Raw genomic sequence first — 25,798 nt, forward strand, 5'->3', positions numbered from 1 at the left:
CCCGGCATGCCCATTAAACATTTTGAGTTTAAACCCAGGGTTTTCGTTCGTGCTGGTTTGTGCTACATTCGTGAAGTATAGGCACGCCTAAATACTGCAATTGTTTTAAAATCTATGCCATTATTTTGCAAGTTATTGCAACGAATATTTGCAAGTCTATTTTTAGAATTTGCAATTCCAAAACTTCACTGTGAAACCTAAAAATTAAAAGTTGGACCAACTTCACGTAGTCCATACATTTTGAGTTTTGACCCAGAACTTTGAAATTAGATCAAACAAAAGCTAATGACTAGCAAGGATTTTCAAGTCCGTTTTTAGAATTTGCAAGTAATTCGGGTGGCCAGGGAGAGCTTTCAAAGTCACGAAGTTTGCCCACCCAAGTTGTCCTAAAATTTTGAAAGACTTTTTAAACTCATGGACGATATTGAATTTAAAATGATAATTGACTCTTTATTAGACGCTATAGTTGGCGGTAAGCATTATTTTATTAAATAGCAGGTCATAATTTTAAAATTGTTTTAGGTGTCTTCTGGGCTCACCAAAAAAAAAAAATAAAAAATAAAAAAAAAAACTCAGATCATTGTAAAATGATATTATATCATTGAATTCAAGTTTAATACAATCCATTGTACATCGATACATTTGTAACCTACAGTTCAGCAGAGCGACATCCAGTTACCCGCTTTTTATTATTTATTGTTTATATATTTTGAAGTTGTTACTTATTGTAGTTATACTCATATTGTTGTAAATATAACTATTACATAGGTAATGTCTGTAAGTTTTTACCATCTGTTAAACTTATTGGCCACAGTCAATTATAAACCATTAGGCTGTAATAAATAGTAAATACATAATACTAATAATAGGTTAAACTATATTTAAATTATAAATACGAATAAAACAACATAATATTAATTATTTACAACACTTGTTAGTTTCTTTATGAAACCATGTACTACACGTTGAAGAAAATGTTTAATTCAAATTATTTTTTTTTTTTGGTATCTGGTTACACTTTTAATTAATAATTTATAGATTTCAGAATTAAGTCTAGAAATATAAGAAACCATGTAAAGGAATATGCAGATGAGATAGTAAAAAGTATTAAGCTAGATGTCTACAAAAGGTCGGTTTCAGTGAAGGTTGATTGTAAACGTTAATTGCGTAAATGTACAATTCATTAAAGATGATAAGTTAAAAATTGTGACATTAAGAACGACATAATTAAACGAAAAACATATTTCTGATTACCTACTTAAAAACAGTGGTAAAAAAATAATCTTGTTTGTTGACAAAATACGTTCTTAAATATTGTAACAAAATGTAATAAATTTAGCTTTTTATTTGATGAATATTATAGTATATTCCATAACATGTGACAATGGAAGAAATATTGTAAAAATGGTTCAAATATTCAATGATACTAATGAAGATGAAACAACGCAGATAACTTACCTCACGCAAATAATTTACACGGTGAAGATGATTTACTTGATGAAGATGCTTTATTTAATGAACATTTTGAGGATAGTGAACACATAAGTAGGAAATTGTTTCTAGATTTATAATTTTTATATGTTTGGGTTTTTAATTTTTTAATGTTTTTCTTTGATGGTCATGACAATTTATCTGAATCTATAATTTAAGCTATTATGACGGATACAGTGATTGATTTAAATGATAATAATAATTTGAAACAAAAAGTTTGTATAGCACTAGAAATAGGAAATGAGCAATATTTAACACAACGTGTTCGTTGTAGTGCACACACGTTTCAATTGTGTGTTGAAAAAAGCCTTAAAACATCATCAGTGAACAATATAATAGTAAAAGCTCGGAAGGTAAATATCTAAATAATATTGTACGTTCATACTTTATATTGATTTTATGTGTAAAATGTTAATAACTTGTAATTGTTAATTTTTTTAATTTTAAGTTGAATACTTGCTATTTTCAATTAGTTTTTCTAAAACTAATTAAGTATAGTTAGTTATTGGATATTTGTGCCTTCCATCATTTATGTAACAATGAAGAAATTATAGGTAACAACAAAGAAACTTACTGTTGAGTTATCAGGGTGCCTGTGTGACGTTACCCTGGTATATATCAAAATGTATCTTTCGATTTAAAATCGTAAATGTATTGACTTAAAATATATATAACCAATGATTTCAAATGAAATATTTTTATCAAAAAAAAATTATATGCGTCTGACACGTTATGATCATTGTATTCCCAAACACACTGCACAATTAATTAGCCAACAATTATTGTGATGACTCATCACTGATTTTATTCGCACACTATCAATATTGAACTTTTTAATGTTTACAAAACAAATTATCGTGGTAAAATTTCATTATAAAACCTTAAGACATTTTTAGAAAAAAAATTCATACTTAGAGTACTAGCGTAACGTTATTTAATCTATGCGCTCAATTTATACATTTACATTGGGACCAATTTAAAAGGATAACAGCAACAATTAAATATTTAAAATAAAGAACCGCGCTAGGTACTCACATTTTATACTACTAATTTTAAACAAAATGTCTAATGGGGTATAGAAATCATAAATTAAAAGATTTCTGAAATGTAAATCATAGTAGAATAAGACTGTTACCTATTCTATGTAATAACGAAATATATATTATATGTATTTATTAGAGAAAAATCCGTACAAAAATTTTTTAACATCATACAAAATAGGTAAGAAAATTATCATACATAATCTATAACTCAAATTGATATAAATAATACCAATGAAGTTTTAATCATTTATTATCAATAGAGTAAAGAATATGTAGAAAATAAATAGTTTAAAAAGCATTAGATTGTTAAAATATGTGAAGAAACAAAGAAAACATTTATTTTCGGTTTATTGTTTTATTATTAAATTCTCTAATAATTCCATATTTTCTGAGACTCTGTGAAAAAAAAACAGTTTTCTCCCAAAATGACCTCAAATTTTATAAACAACTTTCAGCAATTGGTCCTTTCTAAAAAAAATGGATACATTCTTTCAAAACGTTTGTTTTGTAAAAATGCCTATAGATGTTCGTGAGAACATTTTTTAAAAATAAATATGAAGTTCATCACGAATGACTGAAATAAAAAAAATAAAAATCAATTCCTTTAAATTTAATTATTCATTTTAAAAAATATGTGTACATACTGCATAGTATTGCTATGTAGGTGTTATAGTAAATTATGTTAATGGTATTGTCTACTAACGCAGACTAACTAGAATAAAATGCATTTGTAAACGTTTTTCAATATCATCATTTTCGAATTTTTAAACTTTATATTTCTGCGTAAACTATCAATGATCATACCTTATAAATGCTTAGGTAAATTATAAAATAATCTAAAAATTATTTCCAAATTATAAGTAGATAGTAGATAGGTAGGTACTTATATTTTAACAGGGATACAATAATATAGCTTTGTCATTCGTAAAATTGATTAGATCTTTTAAGGGGCCTCGCTACTGCCGTCGATTTTAGTTGAAAAGACCCAAAGTATTGACAAAGTTAAAGTTAGTTATCGTTGTCCGATTTTGATTCTGAGAAAAAATTTGAAATCACCAGAAAATTGTTGTCTATAGATCCTACGAAGCACTTTGTAAAAACTAAATTTTATATTACTGTGAACTGTAATTGAAAACTTGAAAATATCAACTTTTTTGAATCATAATTAAAATTAAAACTAACATTAAAAACGGAAAATGTTTCGTACGATCTACAGACATTTTTCTGCTGAATTCAAATATTTTTTCAGAATCAAAATCAGACAAGGTTAACTAACTTTAATTTTGTCAAAACAAATGTATGTTTCTGTTAATTTGATATGGTTATCGAGTTATTGACATGTGCTTGCGCGTACAAGAGAGGATACTCGCAATTAATTTCACTCACACTAATAACCATTTACAACTAACACATAGATGCCGGACGATTATGACAAGATTAGAAATTTCCTAAATGTTGCCCCTTAAATAATTACCGTAGCGAGGCCCCTTAAGGGTCAAAGATCTATCACGTTAATAAATACTGAAATATCGAAATTCAAAACATTATAAATATTATTATAACCTATAATGTTAACAATTTGAGATACAATGATTTTTTCAATTTAATTAGGTATCAAAAAATAAATAAATAAATAAAAATGAGTTCTTTAATAAATCATAGGAGTCAGGAAATATTAGATATATTTTATATCAATAATTATTAACAATTTCATATTTTTTTCTTTAGCTAATTTGAACGATTCTAAGAAAGGTAAAAACAAAGTATATACTGAAATACTGAATTATATTTTTGATTAAAGTAACTATATTTTAGTGTACGACGCGTGTCTATCTATTTGGAGTCCTATGCTGCGATTAGGCTAAATATTGATTAAAAAATTTCAGTTATAGTTACCGACCAAATTTAGAACAGCTAGGATTTTTCAAATTTGAAGTAACAAGTTACCAATTTTTAAATAAAAATCGTAACTTTGTATAAACATCTAATTTCGTTCAAATATAAAAAACTGTGTTTATATTTTATTTTATTTTTACAGATTGAACTACTTAAGTTTTCAATTCTTAACTATACAAATTGAGAACATTTCATAAATTTTTAACCATAAAATAATTTGCAAATTTTATGGTCTGAAAAATTCAAATAATATTATAAACAGTTGATAAAAATCTAATGGATATACAGTAATTTTTTTTAGAGTTACAACCAACTTTTTTTTTGTTTTTCCCGGTGCTTTTGAAAACTACTAAGAATTTTCAATTTTGCCTTCTCGATTCCATCATCTAAATTAATTTTCCCATCAGAGACTTGAACTTTAAAATCTAAGCATTTTTTCGGCTACGTATTGTGTACACAGGCACAAATTTAAAAAAAAACACACATCGCTCCGCTCAGAATTTAAAACTTAGTTCTTAATAGACATTTAATATCTTTTTATAATTATGTTTTGTTATAGGCCCAGACGGTAAATCCTTAAACCTAAATATGGATGGTAAGTTATTTTTTTTTAATTTTATCACTATCGCTAATTGTACACTACATTATAGTACTGCAATTAATACTTTCTTTTATAATATAAACAGTTATATTGAATCATAATATAGCAAAAAAAGCTTAGATCACAAAATGATTTTAGAGTGATTTTAAATCATTTGTATTTTGTGAGTAGATCCATGAACATTTTAATTTTAAAATCTGTTACGTTTCGGCTTTTTTAGGGCCTTTCTACGCACACTCTAGCCAAGGGGAACATATTATGGCCAGCGAATCACGTCGGTCCATTGTTGTCTGTTGACAATTTGACAGGCCTCATAGTTTTTCATACCTTTTTAGCAACACGATTGAGCATAAAATATTTTATGCGACGTTGCCAAAATAGTAGTAACAAGTAGTTGACGCACTTCACGAATTAATTTAATCAATTTGTCCACATGACGACGGTTTTATATTTTTTGACTACATTTATTCTACTTAACTATATTGAAAATCACTGCCAATTTCCGCTAAGTATTTGGGCTGAATTTTCTTCAGCAAACCAACAATATTATTTTATATTAAAAAGAAGTTTCATATTAATTTCTGTTGTTTTATTTAATTTTGTAGAACAAAAATTTAAATTTTTGAAGAAGCTGAAATCAAAAATTCAAAATTATGGGGAAGTCGATTTCAAGTAGACTTGACAGCGAATTCAAACCTGTTTTCAGAATTCTTATCACTTCATTAGTTCAATTGATATGTTTGGCAAAGAATCCGTCTAAAATCCTGTGTTAGACAAAAACAGAAAATCGCAATATGGAATCCCCTTATCATCAACAACACAAAATCTTTTAAAAAAACATAATATATTTAGTATAGTAGATTACATCAACAAGATAAAATTAAACATAACATAACTCCCCTTCACACTGGACCATAATAACAATAACATCATCTTCAACAGTAAAGTTTTACTCGAATTTAGTAGATTCCTTTAAAACATTTTGTCAATAGGTTTTACACTTTAATTTTTTCTTTTGTTCTCAATATTATTAATTTTTAATAATCTTGCATTTTTTTTTTAGATAGGTAGTTATTTTAAACAAAATGTATTGATTATTACATTAAAGTTACCTACGATCACGTTAAATTAAAAAATAATAAAATAAAATACACAGTGTTCATTCACTAGTAAAAAGTAAAATACCTAAATCCCAATGAATGAACACTAGTTCATTCACTGGTTTTTGCATCATTACTTGTACCAGTGCTTGAACACTCTTAAAAGAGATTAAAAAATGCTTTAATTTAATTGATTAATATATCAATGGCATTAAAAGTATGTGATGAATCAAATAAATATAACTTTAAGTATCTCGCCTTGGGTTAAAGATGTTTTAACGTTTCATTTCTGTACACACAACTTTTGAAAAATAAAACAATTTAGTGACAATGCTGGTGATAGTAAATGGAGGGAAATGATAAATATTCTCAATCAAATGATATCAAATCGAATATCATGAAATTACAATATGACCAACATTAGAATATTCTTTAAATATTGATACCATTTATCATAGTAGTTTACTTCTGATTTTCTTCTTACTTAAAAGAAAATGTTGGTGTGTTCATTCACTGGTGCTGTTCATTTACTGGAGCAGTCACCCTACAATAATTATGCCTCAATTTTTTTTTATTTTAGATAGTGTCAAAAACTACTTCGAAATTCATGCAATACAACTTAAGGACAATATTAATAGTAAGTATTATAGTGAACACTAATTAAAATACCTAATTAATAATATATTTTAAATATTGATTCAAATCATAATAAAAAAAAAACCAATTAATAGGTATTACTGTGTGTGCGAATACCTGACACTAAATCATCAAATTCTCTGTGAATGGGCTCGATTTGTGCCGGATAATTAATAATAAAAAGGTAGATAGGTGTTTATAAATAAAGGTATTGAAAATAAAGAACCGCTACTCACATTTTATACAATCTGATTTTAAACGAAATCATAAATCAACAAATACTGATAAAATATAAATTGTATTGGAATAAGACGAATACTTAATTTTTATTTGTTTAAATTTTGAATTTTGTCCTTATTTTAATCAAAAATATCTATAAAAAAAAACTGTATTTATATATTTTTTTAGATTTTTTTTGATTACAGTATAAATTACTTATGAGAAATCTTGTTATAAATTTACAATCCTTAGCTATAAAAACTGTTCATTTTATAAATTATTAACTACAAAATAACATTTTTATAAATTTTATCTCAAAATAATTTTGTCAAAATTCTAACTGTAGACACTCATAAAATAACGTATCGCTCAACTTTTTTGTTCATTTCCTCTAACCAAAACTTATGAAAAACTTTGTATTAAATTTTCAAGTTTCTTAATCTAGCAAAAACATTTTAATCGATGATAGTTAAACTAAGATAGCTAATACAAATTGAAAATTTCTTATGCTTGTAAATGGCTCGAAAAGAGTCAAAATTACAAAAATATTATATTTTATAGTAGTTATATAAAATTTTTTTATATAAACATTTGATTAAAAATGGCATGTGACTAAGGTTACTTTTGTTTGGACTTACACCAATAAAACAAAATTGATGTTGTCGAAAACGGGTTTTGCGTGAAAATTCCCATTTGATCACTCAAATACCAACTAAATTCACTTCCCCCCCCCCCCCAACGAGAACCAATATATTACATTTTTATAATATTATATAAGCGCGTGGCGGTCGGCGGCGGCGGCGGCTCGTCGAATGGTTTGGATGACATACGCAATAGTCGCGACAGTGATTGTGCCGACGCCAACCAAACAGTGTGCAGCGCACACAATGAATACCATCCGATCGTGTTTCACCGCCACCGTCGCGTTTCTCGTTGTCGCGATCGGCGGCAGAATCGCGTCTTCCATGGCTAATATCGTGCCGGCCAGGAAGTGCTGTGCGATGGATCGGATATACGACCCGGAAGTGCGGTTCTGCAGCATACCGGCCGGGTACGGCAGCAAGTTCGAGCGGATGAGCCTCAAGGTAAAGGTGGCAGCCAATACGGTGTTGGATATTTCCTATAATGGACGACTACATTGCAACGCCACGGAAGTGCTAGTCGACTTGCCCGCCGTGGAGGTGCGTGGGCTGATGGAGGCGCACCCGTCGCCCATCGGGTTGACGCCGAACTACTGCTTCGACCTGTCACCGTCCAATGAGCTGGTGGGCCGGACGTGCCGGCCACGCGACCGGTACTGCGGCCGGGGCAATTACACTTGCGTCAACAAGTGCTGCGACCCCGGATATAAACTCGTCAGCGACCTCAACTCCAAGTAAGTCCACGGCGTCCTATGTATAAGCAGTGTTGTGAAAAAATAACCAAAAAATCTTCCGGATAAGATAACAGATAATTCATTCAAAATGTATCTAGATAAGATAAAATAGAACATCATTTTTTTTTATCTAGATAAAGATAAAAATACACATACATTTATCTAGATAAAAAAATGATAATTTTTTTAAAAATTATATTATAAATAATGTAATTTTTTAGTAATTACTAATTACATAATATTTATTAATTAATAAATCCTTAATTTCAATTCTCAACTAAAATAATATACAATTTAAATTTTAAATACAACTTGAATACCAATAAAATAACAAAATAAAACTGACAATATTTCAGGTACTACTCGGTTCTCATAAATTATTGGCTATTTCAGTATTTAAAAATATTCTTATTATTATATTATTTATCTAGATAAATTACCACAGATAACCATTACATTTATCTAGATGAGATAATTAGATGATTTAATTATTTTTATCTAGATAAGATAATTAAAGAAATAATTTTATCTAGATGATTCCCAACTCGGTGTATAAGTTTAAAGTTGTATAATATACTATATTATGTACTGCTTATACCGATCGTATCGAAAGCTGTAGCTGGTGCCGTGGTTATTTGTCGGGAAAGGGATGGTGGAGGTAAGGAGTTGTCATGATTGTCAAAATTTTGATTGTGTGTGTATATACACACAGTGATGCCGAGGACATGGTTCAAGTCTGGCAAGTTCCAGACCTAATTTATGGAGTGGGTGCCGGGTGGCGTAATATTTTTTAATGTCTATAAATATTATTATACCTAAGTATAATGAGGATTATAGATATATTTACCAATTAATTTATACGCGGAGAAAGCATCCATCGTGTTTGTGCTATAGTTGCCAGGTACCAGATGTTATTTTTTTCATTGTAAAGTGTCGCCGAAGTCCAAAAGTCCGGTGGGTCCTTACTCCTTAGGTACGAGGAAAAATGTAAAAAGGGAGGATTTGGAAGGTAACTGGTCGCCACTCTGCTGTAAGGTTGAATTCATTCTTGGTAATCGCATAATGTGTACGTGTATGTTACGTCTTAGAGGGCTGTAATCTACATAGGTAGATTAGATAAATATATTATTTATCAACCTTTTTGATCAGTGTTCCCCATAAAATAGAAATTTAATCAAAACAAACTAAACCGGTGTGAAAAATAATGCACCGGGATGTTTGGTCCATATAATTTACTTTATGGTTCATTATCCCGGTGCGGGATAATGTGGGATAATTTTAAACCGGTTTAATCTAGCGAATTTCTATAAAATGTGCAATAATTTTAAAGAGATTTAGCTTTTGCAATTGTGTTTTCTTTATTTATATTTAAGTTGTTTTGGTTGCTGATTAAATTAAGATTGAATAATTTCAAACATATTGAGTTTATAATTAAATTAAAATATAAATGTTCAATTTTATTCAAATGAAAAATGATAATACTATTTTATCAATACAAGTCTAAAAAGTTGGGTAAGTGGATGTCGCTCTGCTGTACAGTAGGTTACAAGTGGGTCACTGTAATGAATGGTGTTAAATTTGAATTCAATGATATAATATCATTGTATAATAAAAACGATTCTGAGCGAAAACGATCAGTCAGCCTATGATATTACCAAGTATATTTGATGATATTATTGTGAATAAAGTAATTTATTGTAATTTACGTGGACCCTTGAATTGGATATTCAATTCTTAGCTATAAAAGTTGAAAATTTTAAAAATTTTTAACTACAAAATAATTATTAAATTTTAAATTTAATAAAATTTGTCGAAATTCGAACTTAAAATGCAAAAAAAATTGTGCCTGTGTATTTTTTATGTTTTTCAACTACTATTGTAACAATATATCAGGAGCCTTATATTAAATTTACCCAACAAATAAAATTTTATTGATATTTATAGAAAAAAAAAATAAAAAAATTGAAAACTGACAATTTCCGTAAACAGATCAAAAAGAGTCAAAATGTTATGGTGTATAGAAAATGCTAATGTAAACATTCAGTGAAATTTTCAAGTATCTACAGTCATTCGTTTTTTAATTACAATAAAATAAGAAAATTGTTACATGAGAAATCGAATGAATATTAAATGTTGTAAAAATATAAATTTCAGACACTCATAAGGTTACACACTCATTATAACCTAACCTAACCCAGATTTAAAAAGAAAAATTTTTATGAATTCTCAACTCAAAATAATTTGCTAATGTCCGTGATTTTTACGTATTTTGTCAACATTTGAACTTTAAATTCTTATAAATAAAAACTGTGACTAAGGATTTTTAATTTTTTTCATCAGCCTTTGAAACAACAACCTAGGAGCCTTTTATTAAATTTTCAAGCTTATTTACTCAACAGATAAAATTTTATTGATATTTATAGAAAAAAAAACTAAAAAAATGGAAATTGACAATGCCCGTAAACAGCTCAAAATGAGTCAAAATATTTGGAAAATGTTATGGTGAATAGAAAATGCAATTAAAAACAATCAGTCAACATTTCATGTCCCTACGGTCATTTGTTTTAGAGTTACACCAAAAACCAAAATCGATTTTCTCAAAAGCAGATTTTGCGTAAAAATTCATGTTTTTCCTTAATTTTTCTTTTGTTTTTCACGTCACTTTTGAAAATAACTAGGAAATTTTTACTTTTGCCCCTCCAAAGTACCAACTAGATTCACTTTCCTATCAGAAAAGTTACTGTTGAAGAAAATCCAAGCACTTGTACTGTCCTAAAAGGTGATGACAGACACAAAAATAAAAAAAAAAAAACACACATCATTGTAAAATCAATGCATTCATCGTTCCACCCAGAATCTAAAATAAAAAAAAAAAACACATCATTGTAAAATCAATACATTCATCGTTCCACTCAGAATCTAAAATAGATGGGTATTATTGGAGAAATTTGACGTACACACTAGTTTACAGTCTACAGATACAGACACAACCACAATGACAATAGCACATTAACCATTTGTGTTTATATATAGTTTATATAGATTATATAAACTTATTTAATATTAAAAGCTTACACAGTGGGGCCAAACAAAATCGGGAGGGGGGGGAGGCTATATAAAGGAAATAAGTGAGTTGCTTATTGTTCTTTAGGGCCGGTTAAAAATGTATGCTGCACCCGACACAAAACCCTGCGCATGCCTATGATTCTACTGGTACATCGTCAGGGTTACTACAGTACATTACTGTAGACATATTATAAAATATTATAAGTTATGTAACAACTGGGATTACTGGTTTGGACTTGAATCGAAAACCTGATTATAATACACAATATAATATTATAACCATTTAATACCTACGTCCATTTTATTTTAAATATTTTTCAGTTTCGTTTTGTGACTATGATAATCTTAAAAAACATGTCCCTATACCAACAATAAATTTCTTGTTCACTTATGTGCTTTAGACGTATTTGGCTGGTACATAAATATTAAATAGGTACATAATACAAGTCAATGATACCAACATAATAACGATTGAGGAAAAACAATGAATTTTTATTTCTCTTATTTCGTATACACTTGTTTTCATATATTATATAATGATATATACCTGCAACAGTCCTATATGATTTGTAAATAATAGCAATACAATTTTCAAAATCTGGAATGACGCGTAATAAAACAAAGATGACCTTGAACTATTTTACTGGTGGCGCGTAATAATATCACAAATAATTTTGTGTAAAATGTATTTTTGATATTTTAAGGTCGTTGTAATTAACAACTAATGAGAAGTTTTGTATTTTCAGTTTTAAGAAAATGTTTTTTATAAAAATTAAAAATGATAACTTTATATTGACACAATATTTTGTAAATTTTTAATTAATCTTTTAATTCAAAAAGGGTACCACAATTTAAAAATAATAATTATATCGCAGAAAAATATAAATGTTGCAAAAAATCTCACGTATTAAAACTGTTTTACCTGTTTTTATAACAGTCTGTTCTCTTTAATTTTAAACGACACAGAATTGGTTCTGCTGGGTAAAAATTAGATATGTTGTGCGTGGGTGGGTCGGAGAGAGATAGAAAACAAAATTTAGCACCATGAGATACTTAGTATTCTTCATTACTGGTTATAATTCCTTTTTGATTTTAGGTAGCTCTATTTTCATATCAGTATTCTGTTCTTAATAATATTGTAGTTTTAATTAATTTTTCCATAGTACCCGACTATGGAAATTGAAATTGAAATTGAAATTGCCATTGCCATTGTAAATACCATTAGCAACTAACGTTACTTTGCACCGGGGCCCGGAGGATTCTCTACTCTAACGACACTAACGAGTATAATACATCCTATGCACAACAGTGACTTAAGGTGGACTAAGAGCGAGATCCCGTTCACGGTGTCCGCCTATGAATCAGACGCGGGCGGAAGTCCGGTGGGCCGGTCGAACAACACGGTGCTAGCGTACTACGACACACACTTGTGTGGCATTATCAGGTTAATGGACGACAGGTTCATGTTGACCACGGATGGCAACCTTTTCCTTATCCACGAAGGCGTCGAATGGATCATCCCGGGCACGGATTACTGCTTGGAGTATTACACCAAGGACGGGCCACCGGAGGCCGCCGATCTGAGGGCGTTCCTGTGCACGAATGCCAAACCACCGGTCAGTATTCTCTTTTGGGTTAAAATCCTGTCTGTCGTGTGCCTGGTGCTCACGCTGATCGTGTACGCCACACTGCCTTACCTCCGGAACGCCAACGGCTACTACTTCATGTTCTACATGGCTTGCCAGCTCGTGTACTTCGTCTTCGATGTGATCTATGATTTGGTACAAGACGACATAAAAAGCCCGTGGTGCATTCCATACGGTATGTCTTACCTGTTTTTTTTTTGATAAAGGTAGACTAACTTTTAGAAACTTTGTGTTACATTTTCAAATCTTAGATTGAAAAGAAAAGAATTTATGAATTTTTAGTTCAAAATAATTTGCTAACTTTCATGATTTTTCCGTATTTTGTTGACAACAAATCAAAATATTTATCGTGTATAGAAAATACTAGTATAAACAACCAGTGAAAATGTCATGTATGATTTATATACGGTCATTTGTTTTAGAGTTACACCAAAAACCAAAATCGATTTTATCAAAAACCTACTTTGGGTAACCAATCCCGTTTTTCCTTAATTTTTATATTGTATGTCCCGGCGATTTTGAAAACTATTGGGAACTTTGACTTCCCAAATGCACCAACTAGATTCACTTTCCCGTCGAACAAGATACTGTTGAAGGAATTCGAAACCGTTTCACTGACCCAAACTGTGACGACAGTCACAAAAAAAATTTATATAAAAAAATTATTAAATATATTAAAAAACCACACATCATTGTAAAATTTAAAAGATTTTTTTATAAAATATAAATATTATATTATAAACATTATTAGTACCTTTACACTTCCTATTGAGACAGACCTAAGTAATAATGACAACGTATCAATTAAATGTGGCTCAAATCTTGTAAAAAGAAACAATTGAAATTACCATTGCCATTATAAATACTATTAGCAATTAACGTTACTTTGCACCGGAGGATTCTCTAACCTAGCGACACTAACGAGTATAATATTATATTATATGCACAACAATGACTTGTGGTGGACTAAGAGTGAGATCTCGTTCACAGGGCAACTTCACGCAACTAATTGTCCATGCATCTAAAAACTAAACAACAACAATTAATATAAATATTGCTGTTATTATTTGTCTTATCAGCATACATGTTTTGGCTTCCAAATTATGCATTTTACTATTAATTATTATTTTGCTTGTTTATGTATTTTGAATTAATTTAAAGTGTAATTTTAGGTTATTTTGCTTTCTTTGCAACTCTGACAACATGTTGCTGGTTAAATGTAATATGCTTCGATATTTACTGGATGTTAAGGTATGTAAAATATATTCTTACATAATATGGTAATAAAATGTGTAAAACAATAATGCGTGTATATTTATGTGGTGTTATAAACTTCTAAGCCACACAGCATACCCAGGATTTTAGAACTGTGGGTCTGCCTTACTTACGAAAGTGTAGGAACTTAAACCAACTAGGTATTACAAAGTCACCCGATGCCCTCGCGATTTACAAATTTACCTGAAATATTTAAATCATTTTAAGAAGGGATTGTACATATTTAATGTATTAATTTAATGCATAATTTATGCGCTTTTTCACTAGAGCAAATGTACTTATTACATTATCAAAAACAATGGTTTAAGCTTTGTTGCTTTCTATGCTCAATATAGCCAAATTTTAAAGCCGGTCTTTAGTCATAGTTGAGCGAAGGCATCTTTTGAGAAGTTTTAGACGGCTCAAACTTCTTTCTGCAGTTGCATTGCTGACTGGAAGTGTACAAAATATTTTAAACAAAGTATATACATTTAATACAAAGAAACCATGTCTCGTGATATCATGAACTTCAATACTTCATTTAAGTTTAAAGGTCCAGTTACTCCAGCTTCAATTTTCTCGTCGTACACTTGTTGGTAAACAAGACATAATGAACGGTATTCCACCTCTATATCAATTTCATCTATGCCAACTTCATAAAATCTTATATATGTCCAACATATTTTTATACTCGTGTTTTTCGAATTAGGTACATTATAAGTTCATAAGTTTAAGCACGATTTCGTACGCGCTATTTTACTTCAATACTCAGTCTTCACGTCTGTATATACATCATATTAATATACTTGTACATTTATAATTATATTTGTAATTGTATAATTATTGTATAGAAACATTCTTGAGCATGTGTACATTTTATACATTATTATTATTTAATATTATTTTATTATTGATCATTGTATACAAATTCGAATAAAAAAAAAATTATGTAGTTTGCCATTTTGAGGGTCCACATTTAACTAGGAAAAAAACTGTGTCAGCTGACCTCCCAAACCCCTCCCCCTGGATCTGCCCTTGAAGCCACAAATAAGTAGGATGATAATTATAAATAAACTTATAAGTCATCTTGTATTAGAATTATACAGGTACGGGATAACATTTATCATATCTATAGATATGTTATTTTAATCACATACCTATATAACATGATTATTTTATCATGAAACACTCATTATTTAAAAAAATGATTGTTACTATATTACTATACTTGTATTATACCTATAACCTATAGGTAATAGCAAATTTTACTATTGCCCAGTGTACCATATTATAATATATAGTGCTGCTAATATAATCTAAAAGTACAAATTATACCAGTGCATATAATATTTTCAACACATTTTTAATTTAGATACAACAATTCAATAAACAGAAATACATCAAAATCAGTACGTACCATTATGTACCATATTTACTGTTGGGGATTTTCAAGTTTTTGCGTATCTACTGGTTATTTATTTCAACATTCACAACACGAAACGCTACTAAAATTAGCACCCGATATCGGAAAATATGATTGCTTTTTTAACAGTAAGTTCACACAATTATTTTAATATTAATTAATTTTGACATTTTTAATTTCTCAGATTTCAATATTGTAAACTTTAACTTGGTGTACATGTTAATATTTTATGAACACAATATTATATTGTAATCATAGACGGTCTCAGGATTTTACTTCAGGCGCAGCACATATAATTAAATATTTAATACAGAATACAGAATACACATACATACAGAGCCGGATAGGCCAGTCAAGCATTCGTGGGGCTGCTAACATTTCGGGCTGGTAGGATAAAATAACCACTATGCCGCATTACAATTTGTATGACAGCTATATAATAATATAATGTCAACAAATGCGATAAAGTCATTATTATGTATTAATATAATAATATGTGGCCAATATATGGGCCATTGAGCCACCATGATAAATTATGGGCCGGTAGAAAAATATTTTTCGAAGAAACGAGACTACCCAATCTGCTTCTGTACATTCCTATACCTATGCCACACTCACATACACCAACTTGTATAATCTATACTAATATTATAAAGCAGAAGAGTTTGTTTGTTTGTTTGAAGGCGCTAATCTCAGAAACTACTATTTCGAATTGAAAAATTATTTTTGTGTTGGATAGGTCATTTGCTATTGGTTAATCGGGCAGATCAGATACAAGCATGCATCAAATCTAATTTTCACACATTACCTACTAGGGTGGCTGAGTTGCACTTTCTGCAGTGAGTTACACTAAAAAGGAGTTGAGAGTTGAACAAACACAATTTTTTTTAGAGTTGTCATTTTTACGGGTTACGAAGTGCGCAGGATCAGCCAAATTATATATAAATGAATGTTTGAGTTCAAAAAAATATAAATTTATTATAATAATGTGTATTAAAGAATTTATTTAAGAAACGAAGTTTTCTGTTTAGATTATACAGCATGAATATTATTCCAACTAAAATGCTTAAACTTTTTCTTTAAGCTTTAAAAGAAATCGATATTTAATATTTCTGTTGCACAAAGTAGTTATGTTATAAAAAATATACTATTATTTTACGAATACCTATTGTTTTTAATCCAAAATTGTTTTGAATATGACACAATTCTTTTTAAATTACTCTAATCAATTTGCATAAGAGTTGAATCACTTGAATTATTCTAGGTGAATGCAAATATGATTCCCCCTCCAAAAACCATCAAAATTAAAAAACCAAGAAAACTTATTTTCTAAACGCTAAGACATGGCGTTATTCAGCGTGGACATTTTATATGCACGCAGTGATAAAAATTTGAATGCCACTATTTAAAAATGTTTAAGTATTCTCAGAATTAAATCAAAGTTTTAAAAATAAAATGTTGTTTTAAATTATTTTGCATCAATAAGTTTGCCAATTATCTGTTCCTGTAAAAATTTTAAATAATACACCACTGCAGCACGACAATGCACTGAGTGTAAGACTGCAGTAACTTAATTTTTAAATAAAAATAAAAGTTTAATCTAATTTTCGACATTTAAACTGTTTAACTAACTCTTACAAAAATGCATTAGGTAGACATTTTATTCAAACAAACCTTTGTTACTTTAATCGTACGGTCCATTCTCTATAGTCTATAGTGTCACCGAACTCTAGGTACATCAGCGCAATACATGTCTTGAGTGGGTGGTGGACGAATGTGGTACACCATACAATCTAGTATTAATGGCTTGTTTTAACTATTTGGCTTGAACATAATAATTGTTGGTATGATTATACGTTTAATATTAATACATGACATTACTTATTAGTTTTTAATTATTATCTATCTACTCACACAAAACAAAAATACATACACCTATAGTAAGTAGTTTAACAGATAATATTCTAAAGAAAAGTAGGTAACATTGTTACCTACAATTTTAAATTATTAATTTAATTTTGATTAAAAAATATTAGTTATTTATATATTATATTTGCAACAGTAATATTTACATTATTTACTTATTTTAATGGTTTTGAAAAAAAGTTTTTGTTGGATTCATAAAGGGAAAAAATCTAATAATCGACGGTATAGGTGTCTATAACTTTGAATGAACATCGTTGCCATTGGTTTTCTATATGAAATTTGTATAATGCATATGGTTATAAATACATAATTATTATTTTATATTTAATATTTTTTCCAGGTCTCGATGACTACGGAAATTTAATTTTCTACTGGCTACCCACCTGTGGTATGCTGACTGCTAATTTAATTTTGTTCTTACTAACTGCTATTCATTTTTCAAGAATTAAATCTGAACTCAATAAATTCAGACGAACCGATTCAAAAACAGAAATGTTTTTTGTTTACAAAGAGAGGTAAGAATACAAAAGGGTAATATCCATTCACATAGGGCACATACCTAATATAGTCTGTTAACTACTTTTGGTACCTACAAATTCATTATTTAAAACTCCTTAACTATAAATATAGTAGATATGGTGGGTGGTCTACTTCGAGTATTTATTAATTTCTTAATTACTTATATTTATTGTAGTACCTACCTAATACTAAATACCTATATTTTAAAATAAACTAGTAAGCTTTATAATTTGTTTGCAGCATGCACACAACTGTGTCACTTAAAACTTAATGTGGGGCATAGATAAGATATACTAGTATATATTTTAATCTATGATGTAGGGGCACTTAAATTAATTTACTATGCTGTAAACATTAATCTCTCTAAGGTAAGTCAAAATATAAGCATCTAGTAATATGAAGATAAAGAAAGTCTACTTATTTAACTTGAACTATAGCATAAAATATTATATAGGTGATATGATACGTTATTACTAATTAATCTAAAGTGTTGATAAATTTAAAGTTAGTACTTTCTGTCTTTTGAACTAGTTAATATAAATCTTCTAAACAATTTTTGATTTGTTGGTCAAAAATTATTTAATTTGACTTAAAATAACATTTAATTTTTAATTTTTGACAGATTCGTAATGAGCATCAAACTATTTCTGGTTTTTGGAATGCCATTTTTAATTTTTATGGTATGTCAGTTTTTCCAATTTAAAGGGATCAAAAAGGTAATTATAAATGCAATTACCAATCTACAAGGAGTATATATATTTATTATATTTGTGACCAAGTCCAAAGTTATTATGAACTTACGGAAAAAGTTTAGGGATTCAATGGATTACAGTGAGGGGACACGAATTAACACTATCTCTAGGTCGTCATAAAAGTGGCACTGGGCAGTGCTCATAAAAGTTATAATGATTTCTGAATGCAATATGAACATACTATGTACATATTATTATAATAATATATATCAAGACTCTAGGCCCTAAGGCTTAAAAAAATCATTATTTTTGTGTCTTTAAATATTATACGTTTTTGTTTTTTGTGGTTATTATAATAATACAATAATAGTTAATAATCAAAAAATACGATTTATTAAACTTTATATTATTATGTTATATTTTAGTCAAATAATTTATATTTGGTCTAAATACATAATATATATTAAATTTATTTAAAAAATGGATAAATCCTATCTAATAATATAACAAAAAAAATGTTAAATTGTTTAATTGATCTTTTTCTTGAATTTTAATGTTCACTTTTATTAATTTCCAATAAACTACAAAAAGTATGTTGTAAAGAAAATATAAATAACAAGTTTTGTTCAATTCCATATTTAAATATGTTGGTGTACACAGATTTATACCATAATAATTTAATCTAATTAATATTCATTAACTATATTTTATATACAATTAGCATGCATAATTTATGAGCTGTTTACTTTTTATTATTTTTAATAAATTAAAATGTAATTTTTACACAAATACATTTTGAATCACAATTATAATATTGTTACATTAATAAATATTTTGTATCTGTAGTTATACCTGTATACTTGCGTATGCGGGTATATTTCAGAAATGAACATTTTATTTATATTACCTATTTACGATATACCTATACAATAGGTACATAATATAATGGTTTTACATTTATATAGATACATTTCTTTGTAACTGGTTGCGCTTCAAAATATTAACTTGTATGACACGTTACAACATTTTCATACAGAGTATCTTTAACTAACTTTAATAAGTACCTATTACAGCATTGATTACGTATAAATACTATCAACAAAACGTGCTAACGTGAATTTATTAAACAGACTCATAGGGAGAAATCGAAAACCTGTTACAACATAAGACATAATGAATAATTATCATTTACCTTATTATCTACTCTATGAATGAATATTATTTACGAAGTACGATATACTTATAGTACCCGTCGCCCGTTGGCTAAGAGCCTATAAAAACGTACATACTGGGCTGAGTCATGACGCGATAGTAGTTTGTTAGTGAAATTAATTAATCACACGATGGTAAAAAAATACAATAAATAAATGTATGGATTATGGAAATATTATTTTTACATTATTATGGTATTAATATTTATACCATGTGCCCGGCACGCCCATTAAATATTTTGAATTTAAACCCGGGTTTTTTGTTTGTGCAGCAATTCCTTTCGTTTGTGCTGCGTTCGTGAAATAGGCGCACCTAAACACTACAATTGTCTTAAAATCTATGTGGAAATCACTGTGAACCAAAAAATTAAAAGTTGGACCAACTTCACGTAGTCTATCCATTTTAACCCAGAACTTTGAAATCAGTATCAAACGAAAGCTAATGATTAGCAACAATTTTCAAGTGCATTTTTAGAATTCGCAAGTAACTTGGGTGGCCAGTTCTCACTGCCAAAGTCACAAAGTTAGCCCACCCAAGTTTGAAAATGGCACCCAACGATAGCTTTTAATTTGCAAGTGTTTGCAAGCAGGGCTAAAATACTATATTATATAAAAATCAATTCAGCTACATCAAAGATAGTGTAATCTCCTACATGGACATTTATATCTATCATTCGAGTCTAACTTATATGGAAATACTGTATCAAGTATTAACACTATATCCTATAATTTAGTTTTGGGTTGGAAAAAAATTAAGTACGCTATTTTATAACAATACTTATCAGTTATCATATTATGTAGTGCTAAATACAATATATATATATATAATATTACATAAGACTATACTATTATTATTATATATTTTGTTCAACTTCCTCCAAAAACTTCATAAGGACGTAACTATTACAAGATATCATAGTTTATATTAATTATGTATAAACTGAAGACCCCCCCCCCCCCCCAGAAAAATTTGAAAATACGCCACTGAACGTTATGATTATAACGTTATATTTGACAGAAAACTAATTTGTAAATGTAATTATGACAGCAAGCGATAATCAAAATAATTAAATACCGCAAAACAAAACATGACGAATAACAAAATATATGATATATCATTAAACAAAACATGATGCAAAACGTAATTTATAGAATATCATTAAACGAAATTAACCCAAAACGTAATTTGTAGGGGGAACAGTAAATTCCTATAAATGTAGGTAATCTCCTACGAAGAAATAGTGTTAACTCCTACAAAAGATAGTGTGGACTCCTACAAAACATAGTGTTAACTCCTACAAACAATGGTAAAATAATAGGTGGTAAGTTTTAAGTCAAATTAATTTTTAAAAAGGTGGACAAGTGAATACCTACCGCTTGTACCGCTTTTGTTTTCTCCTAGCATATACTTATATAAATTATCAAATTTAATAATTTCCTCCAGTTTAAATCGTTTACTTAATTAATTACCATTAATAATTGAATATTAAAAACCAAATGACTTATGTATATAGGTAAAAATATCTAAGGTAGGTATGTTAAAAAAGAAATCAGTAGAAAAAAATATGTCTTCGTATTTTCGACATAAAAAATAAAATATCTGTCTTGCTATATATTAATAAATATTATACAAAAATCAATTCAGCTACATCAAAGTTAGTGTAATATCCTACATAAAAATTTTTATCTGAAAATAAAATAGGGTAATATATCCTACACTCCAACATTATAATTGAAATTTTGAATACACGATTTTGGAATTGAAATGCTCAAAAAGCTTAAAATGATAAGTTGAAAATAATAATATAATAATCTATATTATACATATATATAATATATTATATTTACATTTAATATTTATAGATAAAATAATAACACTTGGTTAATGATTTATTTTAATTTGAAAATTGTTTAAGTTTTTATTGATATAGGTAGGTAGCTGAATTGATTTTTGTTTAATATTTATTAATGTATTGCAAGACAGATATTTTATTTTTAATGTCGAAAATACGAAGACATATTTTTTTCTACTGATTTCTTTTTTAACATAATTTTAATATTTTTACCTATATACATTATTATTATTATTATTAATGATTAACGATGCCCCGATAATTGCGCTGTAGAAGTATAGAGTATAGACTTATTTTGTATTCACTCTGTACTTTGTCTAATTGTAGTCTGTACGACTGTACTACTAACTGCAAGGCTGGGCAAGTTAATGATTTTTTTTTTAACTCAGTTAAGTTAAGTTTATATGCACCAATAACAAAAAGTTAAAAGTTAAAAGTTAATTTAACTATAGGTTAACTCAGTTAAGTTAAAAGTTAATACACAATTTTTGTTAAGTTAAAAAAAAGTTAATTTGTTTATACAACGTAGCGTACTTAATTTTTTTTTAACCCAAAATTATAGGATATACTGTTAATAGTTCATACAGTATTTCCATACAATTTAGATTCGAATGATAAAATAAATAAAAACTTTAAAAAATTTACGATACATATTTTTTGACATGAAAACGAAATAGACTGAAATAGTGAAATATTATAAAATTAAAAACAAAATAAATTAACTTAACTTACTTCTTAAAAGTAACTAGTTAAGTTAAAAAGTTAAAATAAAATTTGGCCCAGCCTTGCTACTAAGTTCCTCTTGTGAGTATACTGTTGTGGGTATATCCGTTTTATTTATTTATATTAGCTACATAATATTAACAAATAACTTAATCATGGGTAGAACAATTTCTAACCCAGTACTGAAAATTTACTTTAAGCTTAACATTACTACGAATGCAAGTGTCTGCGAAATTGCCAACTGTGTTAACCCCATTCGGACAGAAATAGTCACTCTGGTAATTTGGAAAATCACGTAAATGTATTTCATAAAAGTGAATATCTTTTACTTTTAAAAGAAAAAGAGCGATTGATCAAATGTAATTAAAAAAGACAACATATATGTGGTTGTTTACTATTTATGTAATATTATGTTTTTATAATATTATAATATGAAGTTAGTACTTTAATTCAGCTATGATTTATTTTAAATGTATCTAGATATCCGAAACAATTCCATCTTTTACCTGATACAAAAATACTTAAAATCAGGGCTTGCTTAGATGCCTACGACCTACCTACATATTTATTTTATTGTTTTTACCTATTTTAGAAACAAAAGATTGGGCCACTTGATAGTATGATTATTGTTACAAAAAAGACATAATCAAAAATTTAACAATCAAAAATTAATAAAATATTGTGTTTTGAAATGTTTGGTAAATTATTATGGTTTTATAATGATTATTAAAGTATGAATGTTGAAAAGCTTAGTATTTGGTTGCATTATTTTACTTTTGATATTCATATGATATACCAAATACAGCTCACTAGATACTGACTACTAAAATGGTAAAATACATAATAACACAACATTTGTAAATATTATTACTAAAAAAATTGAAAATGAAAATGTCCGTAAACAGCCCAAATCGAGTCAAAATAATTTCAAAATTTTATGGTGTTTATAGTAAATGAAAATATAAACATTCAATAAAATTTGTATCTTCGTTTTTGAATAACAATAAAATAAGCAAATCGTTACATGAGAAATCGAGTGAATATCAAATGTTGTAAAAATATGAATTATAAACACTTATAAAAATTTAATTTGACTTTCTTGTAGACATTTTTTTTTTTTTGATAAAGGTAGACAAACTTTTGAGAAATCTTGTATTACATTTTCAAATCTTAGATTTAAAAAGAAAAATTTTTATGGATTCTCAACTCAAAATATTATTCAAATTTTATCGTGTTTAGAAAATGCAATTATAAACAACCAGTGAAAATTTCATGTATATACGTTCATTTGTTTTAGAGTTACACCAAAAACCAAAATCGATTTTGCGTAAAAATTCCCGTTTTTCCTTAATTTTTCTTTTGTTTTTCACGGCGCTTTTGAAAACTACTGGAAAATTTTTACTTTTGACCCCCCAAAGTACCAAAAAGATTCACTTTACTATCAGAAAAGATACTGTTGAAGAAAATCTAAGCATTTTTACTGTCCTAAAAAGTGATGACAGACACGAAAATAAAAAATAAAAAAAACATATCATTGTAAGATCAATACATTCATCGTTCCACTCAGAATCTAAAAATTCATATCAGTTTTCAAAAAGTCGGGAAAAACCAAAAACAATAAATAAGGATAAACTGGGATTTTTACGCAAAACCAGTATTTGACAAAATCGATTTTCTATTTTTCTGACTCCTACTGGTAGGTATAATAAATTTTCGATTTTTTTTAATTATAGCTATTTTAGTAATTTTTCAATCGGTCAACAAACTTGAAAACTTAATACAAGGTCTCATAATTGTTGTTAGTGTAATTTTAATATAGATATTTCTTGGGCCTCACTGCCTCAGATTATTCCGCCAGATTTATGACAAGTTTTCAGTCTGGTTTTGTCACAACTAAATATCTTTATTCTTGGATCCTCTATTAATTATTATTGCTCTAAATATTGCATTATTTAAAATCCAAGATTTTTTTGATTTTTTCTTCATCACTTAAATATGAACAAGAGACGATTTTCCTAACTACATGAGTTTTTTCTGATATTTTCGTAGATAATGTAGATTTAAGTACCTATACCTACCCGGCTACCTATATCCTATATATTTAATAGAAGCTTTATTTATTGACAATAATTTGGATTTTGCAAGTTCCATTCAGTTCGAAATTCTGAAAGGAAAAATCATAAATATGTATTCGACTGTTTTTGGCGATATTTTAATGAATTGTATTTAATTCTGTATAATATTTTTTAAAAGTCCACACTTCGATATTGTCAGTATATAAGTGTCAGCCTGGCACACCAAAAGCCCATGGATCAGTTGTTTAAAGGGGCCCCATAATGAAATACAAAGGCCCCAAAAAAATGTACTTAAAATTTTGTTAAAAAAAACATTCGTGGCCCAGTGGCCATGACTAGGCCGACACTGTCTGAATTGGAAGAAATGTAGAATAGGTACTAGAATATATTATATTATTCTTAGGTAGGTATCTAGGTATAACTAACATTATAAAATATACTTGTTGAATCACTGGGTTAAATTATGTTTAAACAATGACAATAATTGAACATTTGACGTGTTCAATTACTATAGATATCTTGTTAAATTTTAGTAACTAGTAATTGAACACATACGTAAATATGTATAGTTATGAATAATTATGATAAGCATTTTTTTAAATTTTTAATCATGGAAATCATCACAATAAAACAAATATTTGCAACATAATATCATGACTAAATAGATCAATTTAGTCATGTATAGTATAATGAATATTTTATAAGCGGATCGGTAATTCAATTCCCACCAAAAGTAATTCATAGTAGGCAGGGACGAACCGAAGGTGGGTCATGGGGGGGGTGTTACCCCCCCCCCCCCCACAACTCGGCAGTATTTGATTTTCAGTCGGCAAAATGGAATTTATTTTCACCTGAATTAAACCAATTTTTTTAAGGCGAGGAAAGGAAAATTAAATAAATTGTTTAAATGTTAATATTGTTAGGTCAATATTTTCGTAATGGGTTATGGAGCGGATTCGCAAAAGTACATCGAGACTGCGACAATCGGCAGTCGGCACAAGATAAAAACCTAATGAACGGCTCATAACATAACACGCATACTTATAACG

At 28.4% G+C, this 25,798-nt stretch overlaps 1 protein-coding gene across 1 annotated transcript; it reads left to right on the forward strand.

Moving 5' to 3' along the window:
* The first annotated feature begins 6,634 nt into the window (after positions 1-6,634).
* Positions 6,635-19,627, forward strand: LOC132944229 (G-protein coupled receptor Mth-like). Its single transcript, XM_061013465.1, has 7 exons — positions 6,635-6,768; positions 7,765-8,361; positions 12,737-13,248; positions 14,246-14,324; positions 15,700-15,878; positions 18,017-18,191; positions 18,818-19,627. The coding sequence occupies exons 2-7, from the start codon at positions 7,799-7,801 to the stop codon at positions 19,065-19,067; spliced, it is 1,758 nt and encodes a 585-aa protein (XP_060869448.1). The 5' UTR covers positions 6,635-6,768; positions 7,765-7,798; the 3' UTR covers positions 19,068-19,627.
* The last annotated feature ends 6,171 nt before the right edge of the window (positions 19,628-25,798 follow it).

This window comes from Metopolophium dirhodum, chromosome 5 (genome assembly GCF_019925205.1).
Source record: "Metopolophium dirhodum isolate CAU chromosome 5, ASM1992520v1, whole genome shotgun sequence".
NCBI lineage: Eukaryota > Metazoa > Arthropoda > Insecta > Hemiptera > Aphididae > Metopolophium > Metopolophium dirhodum.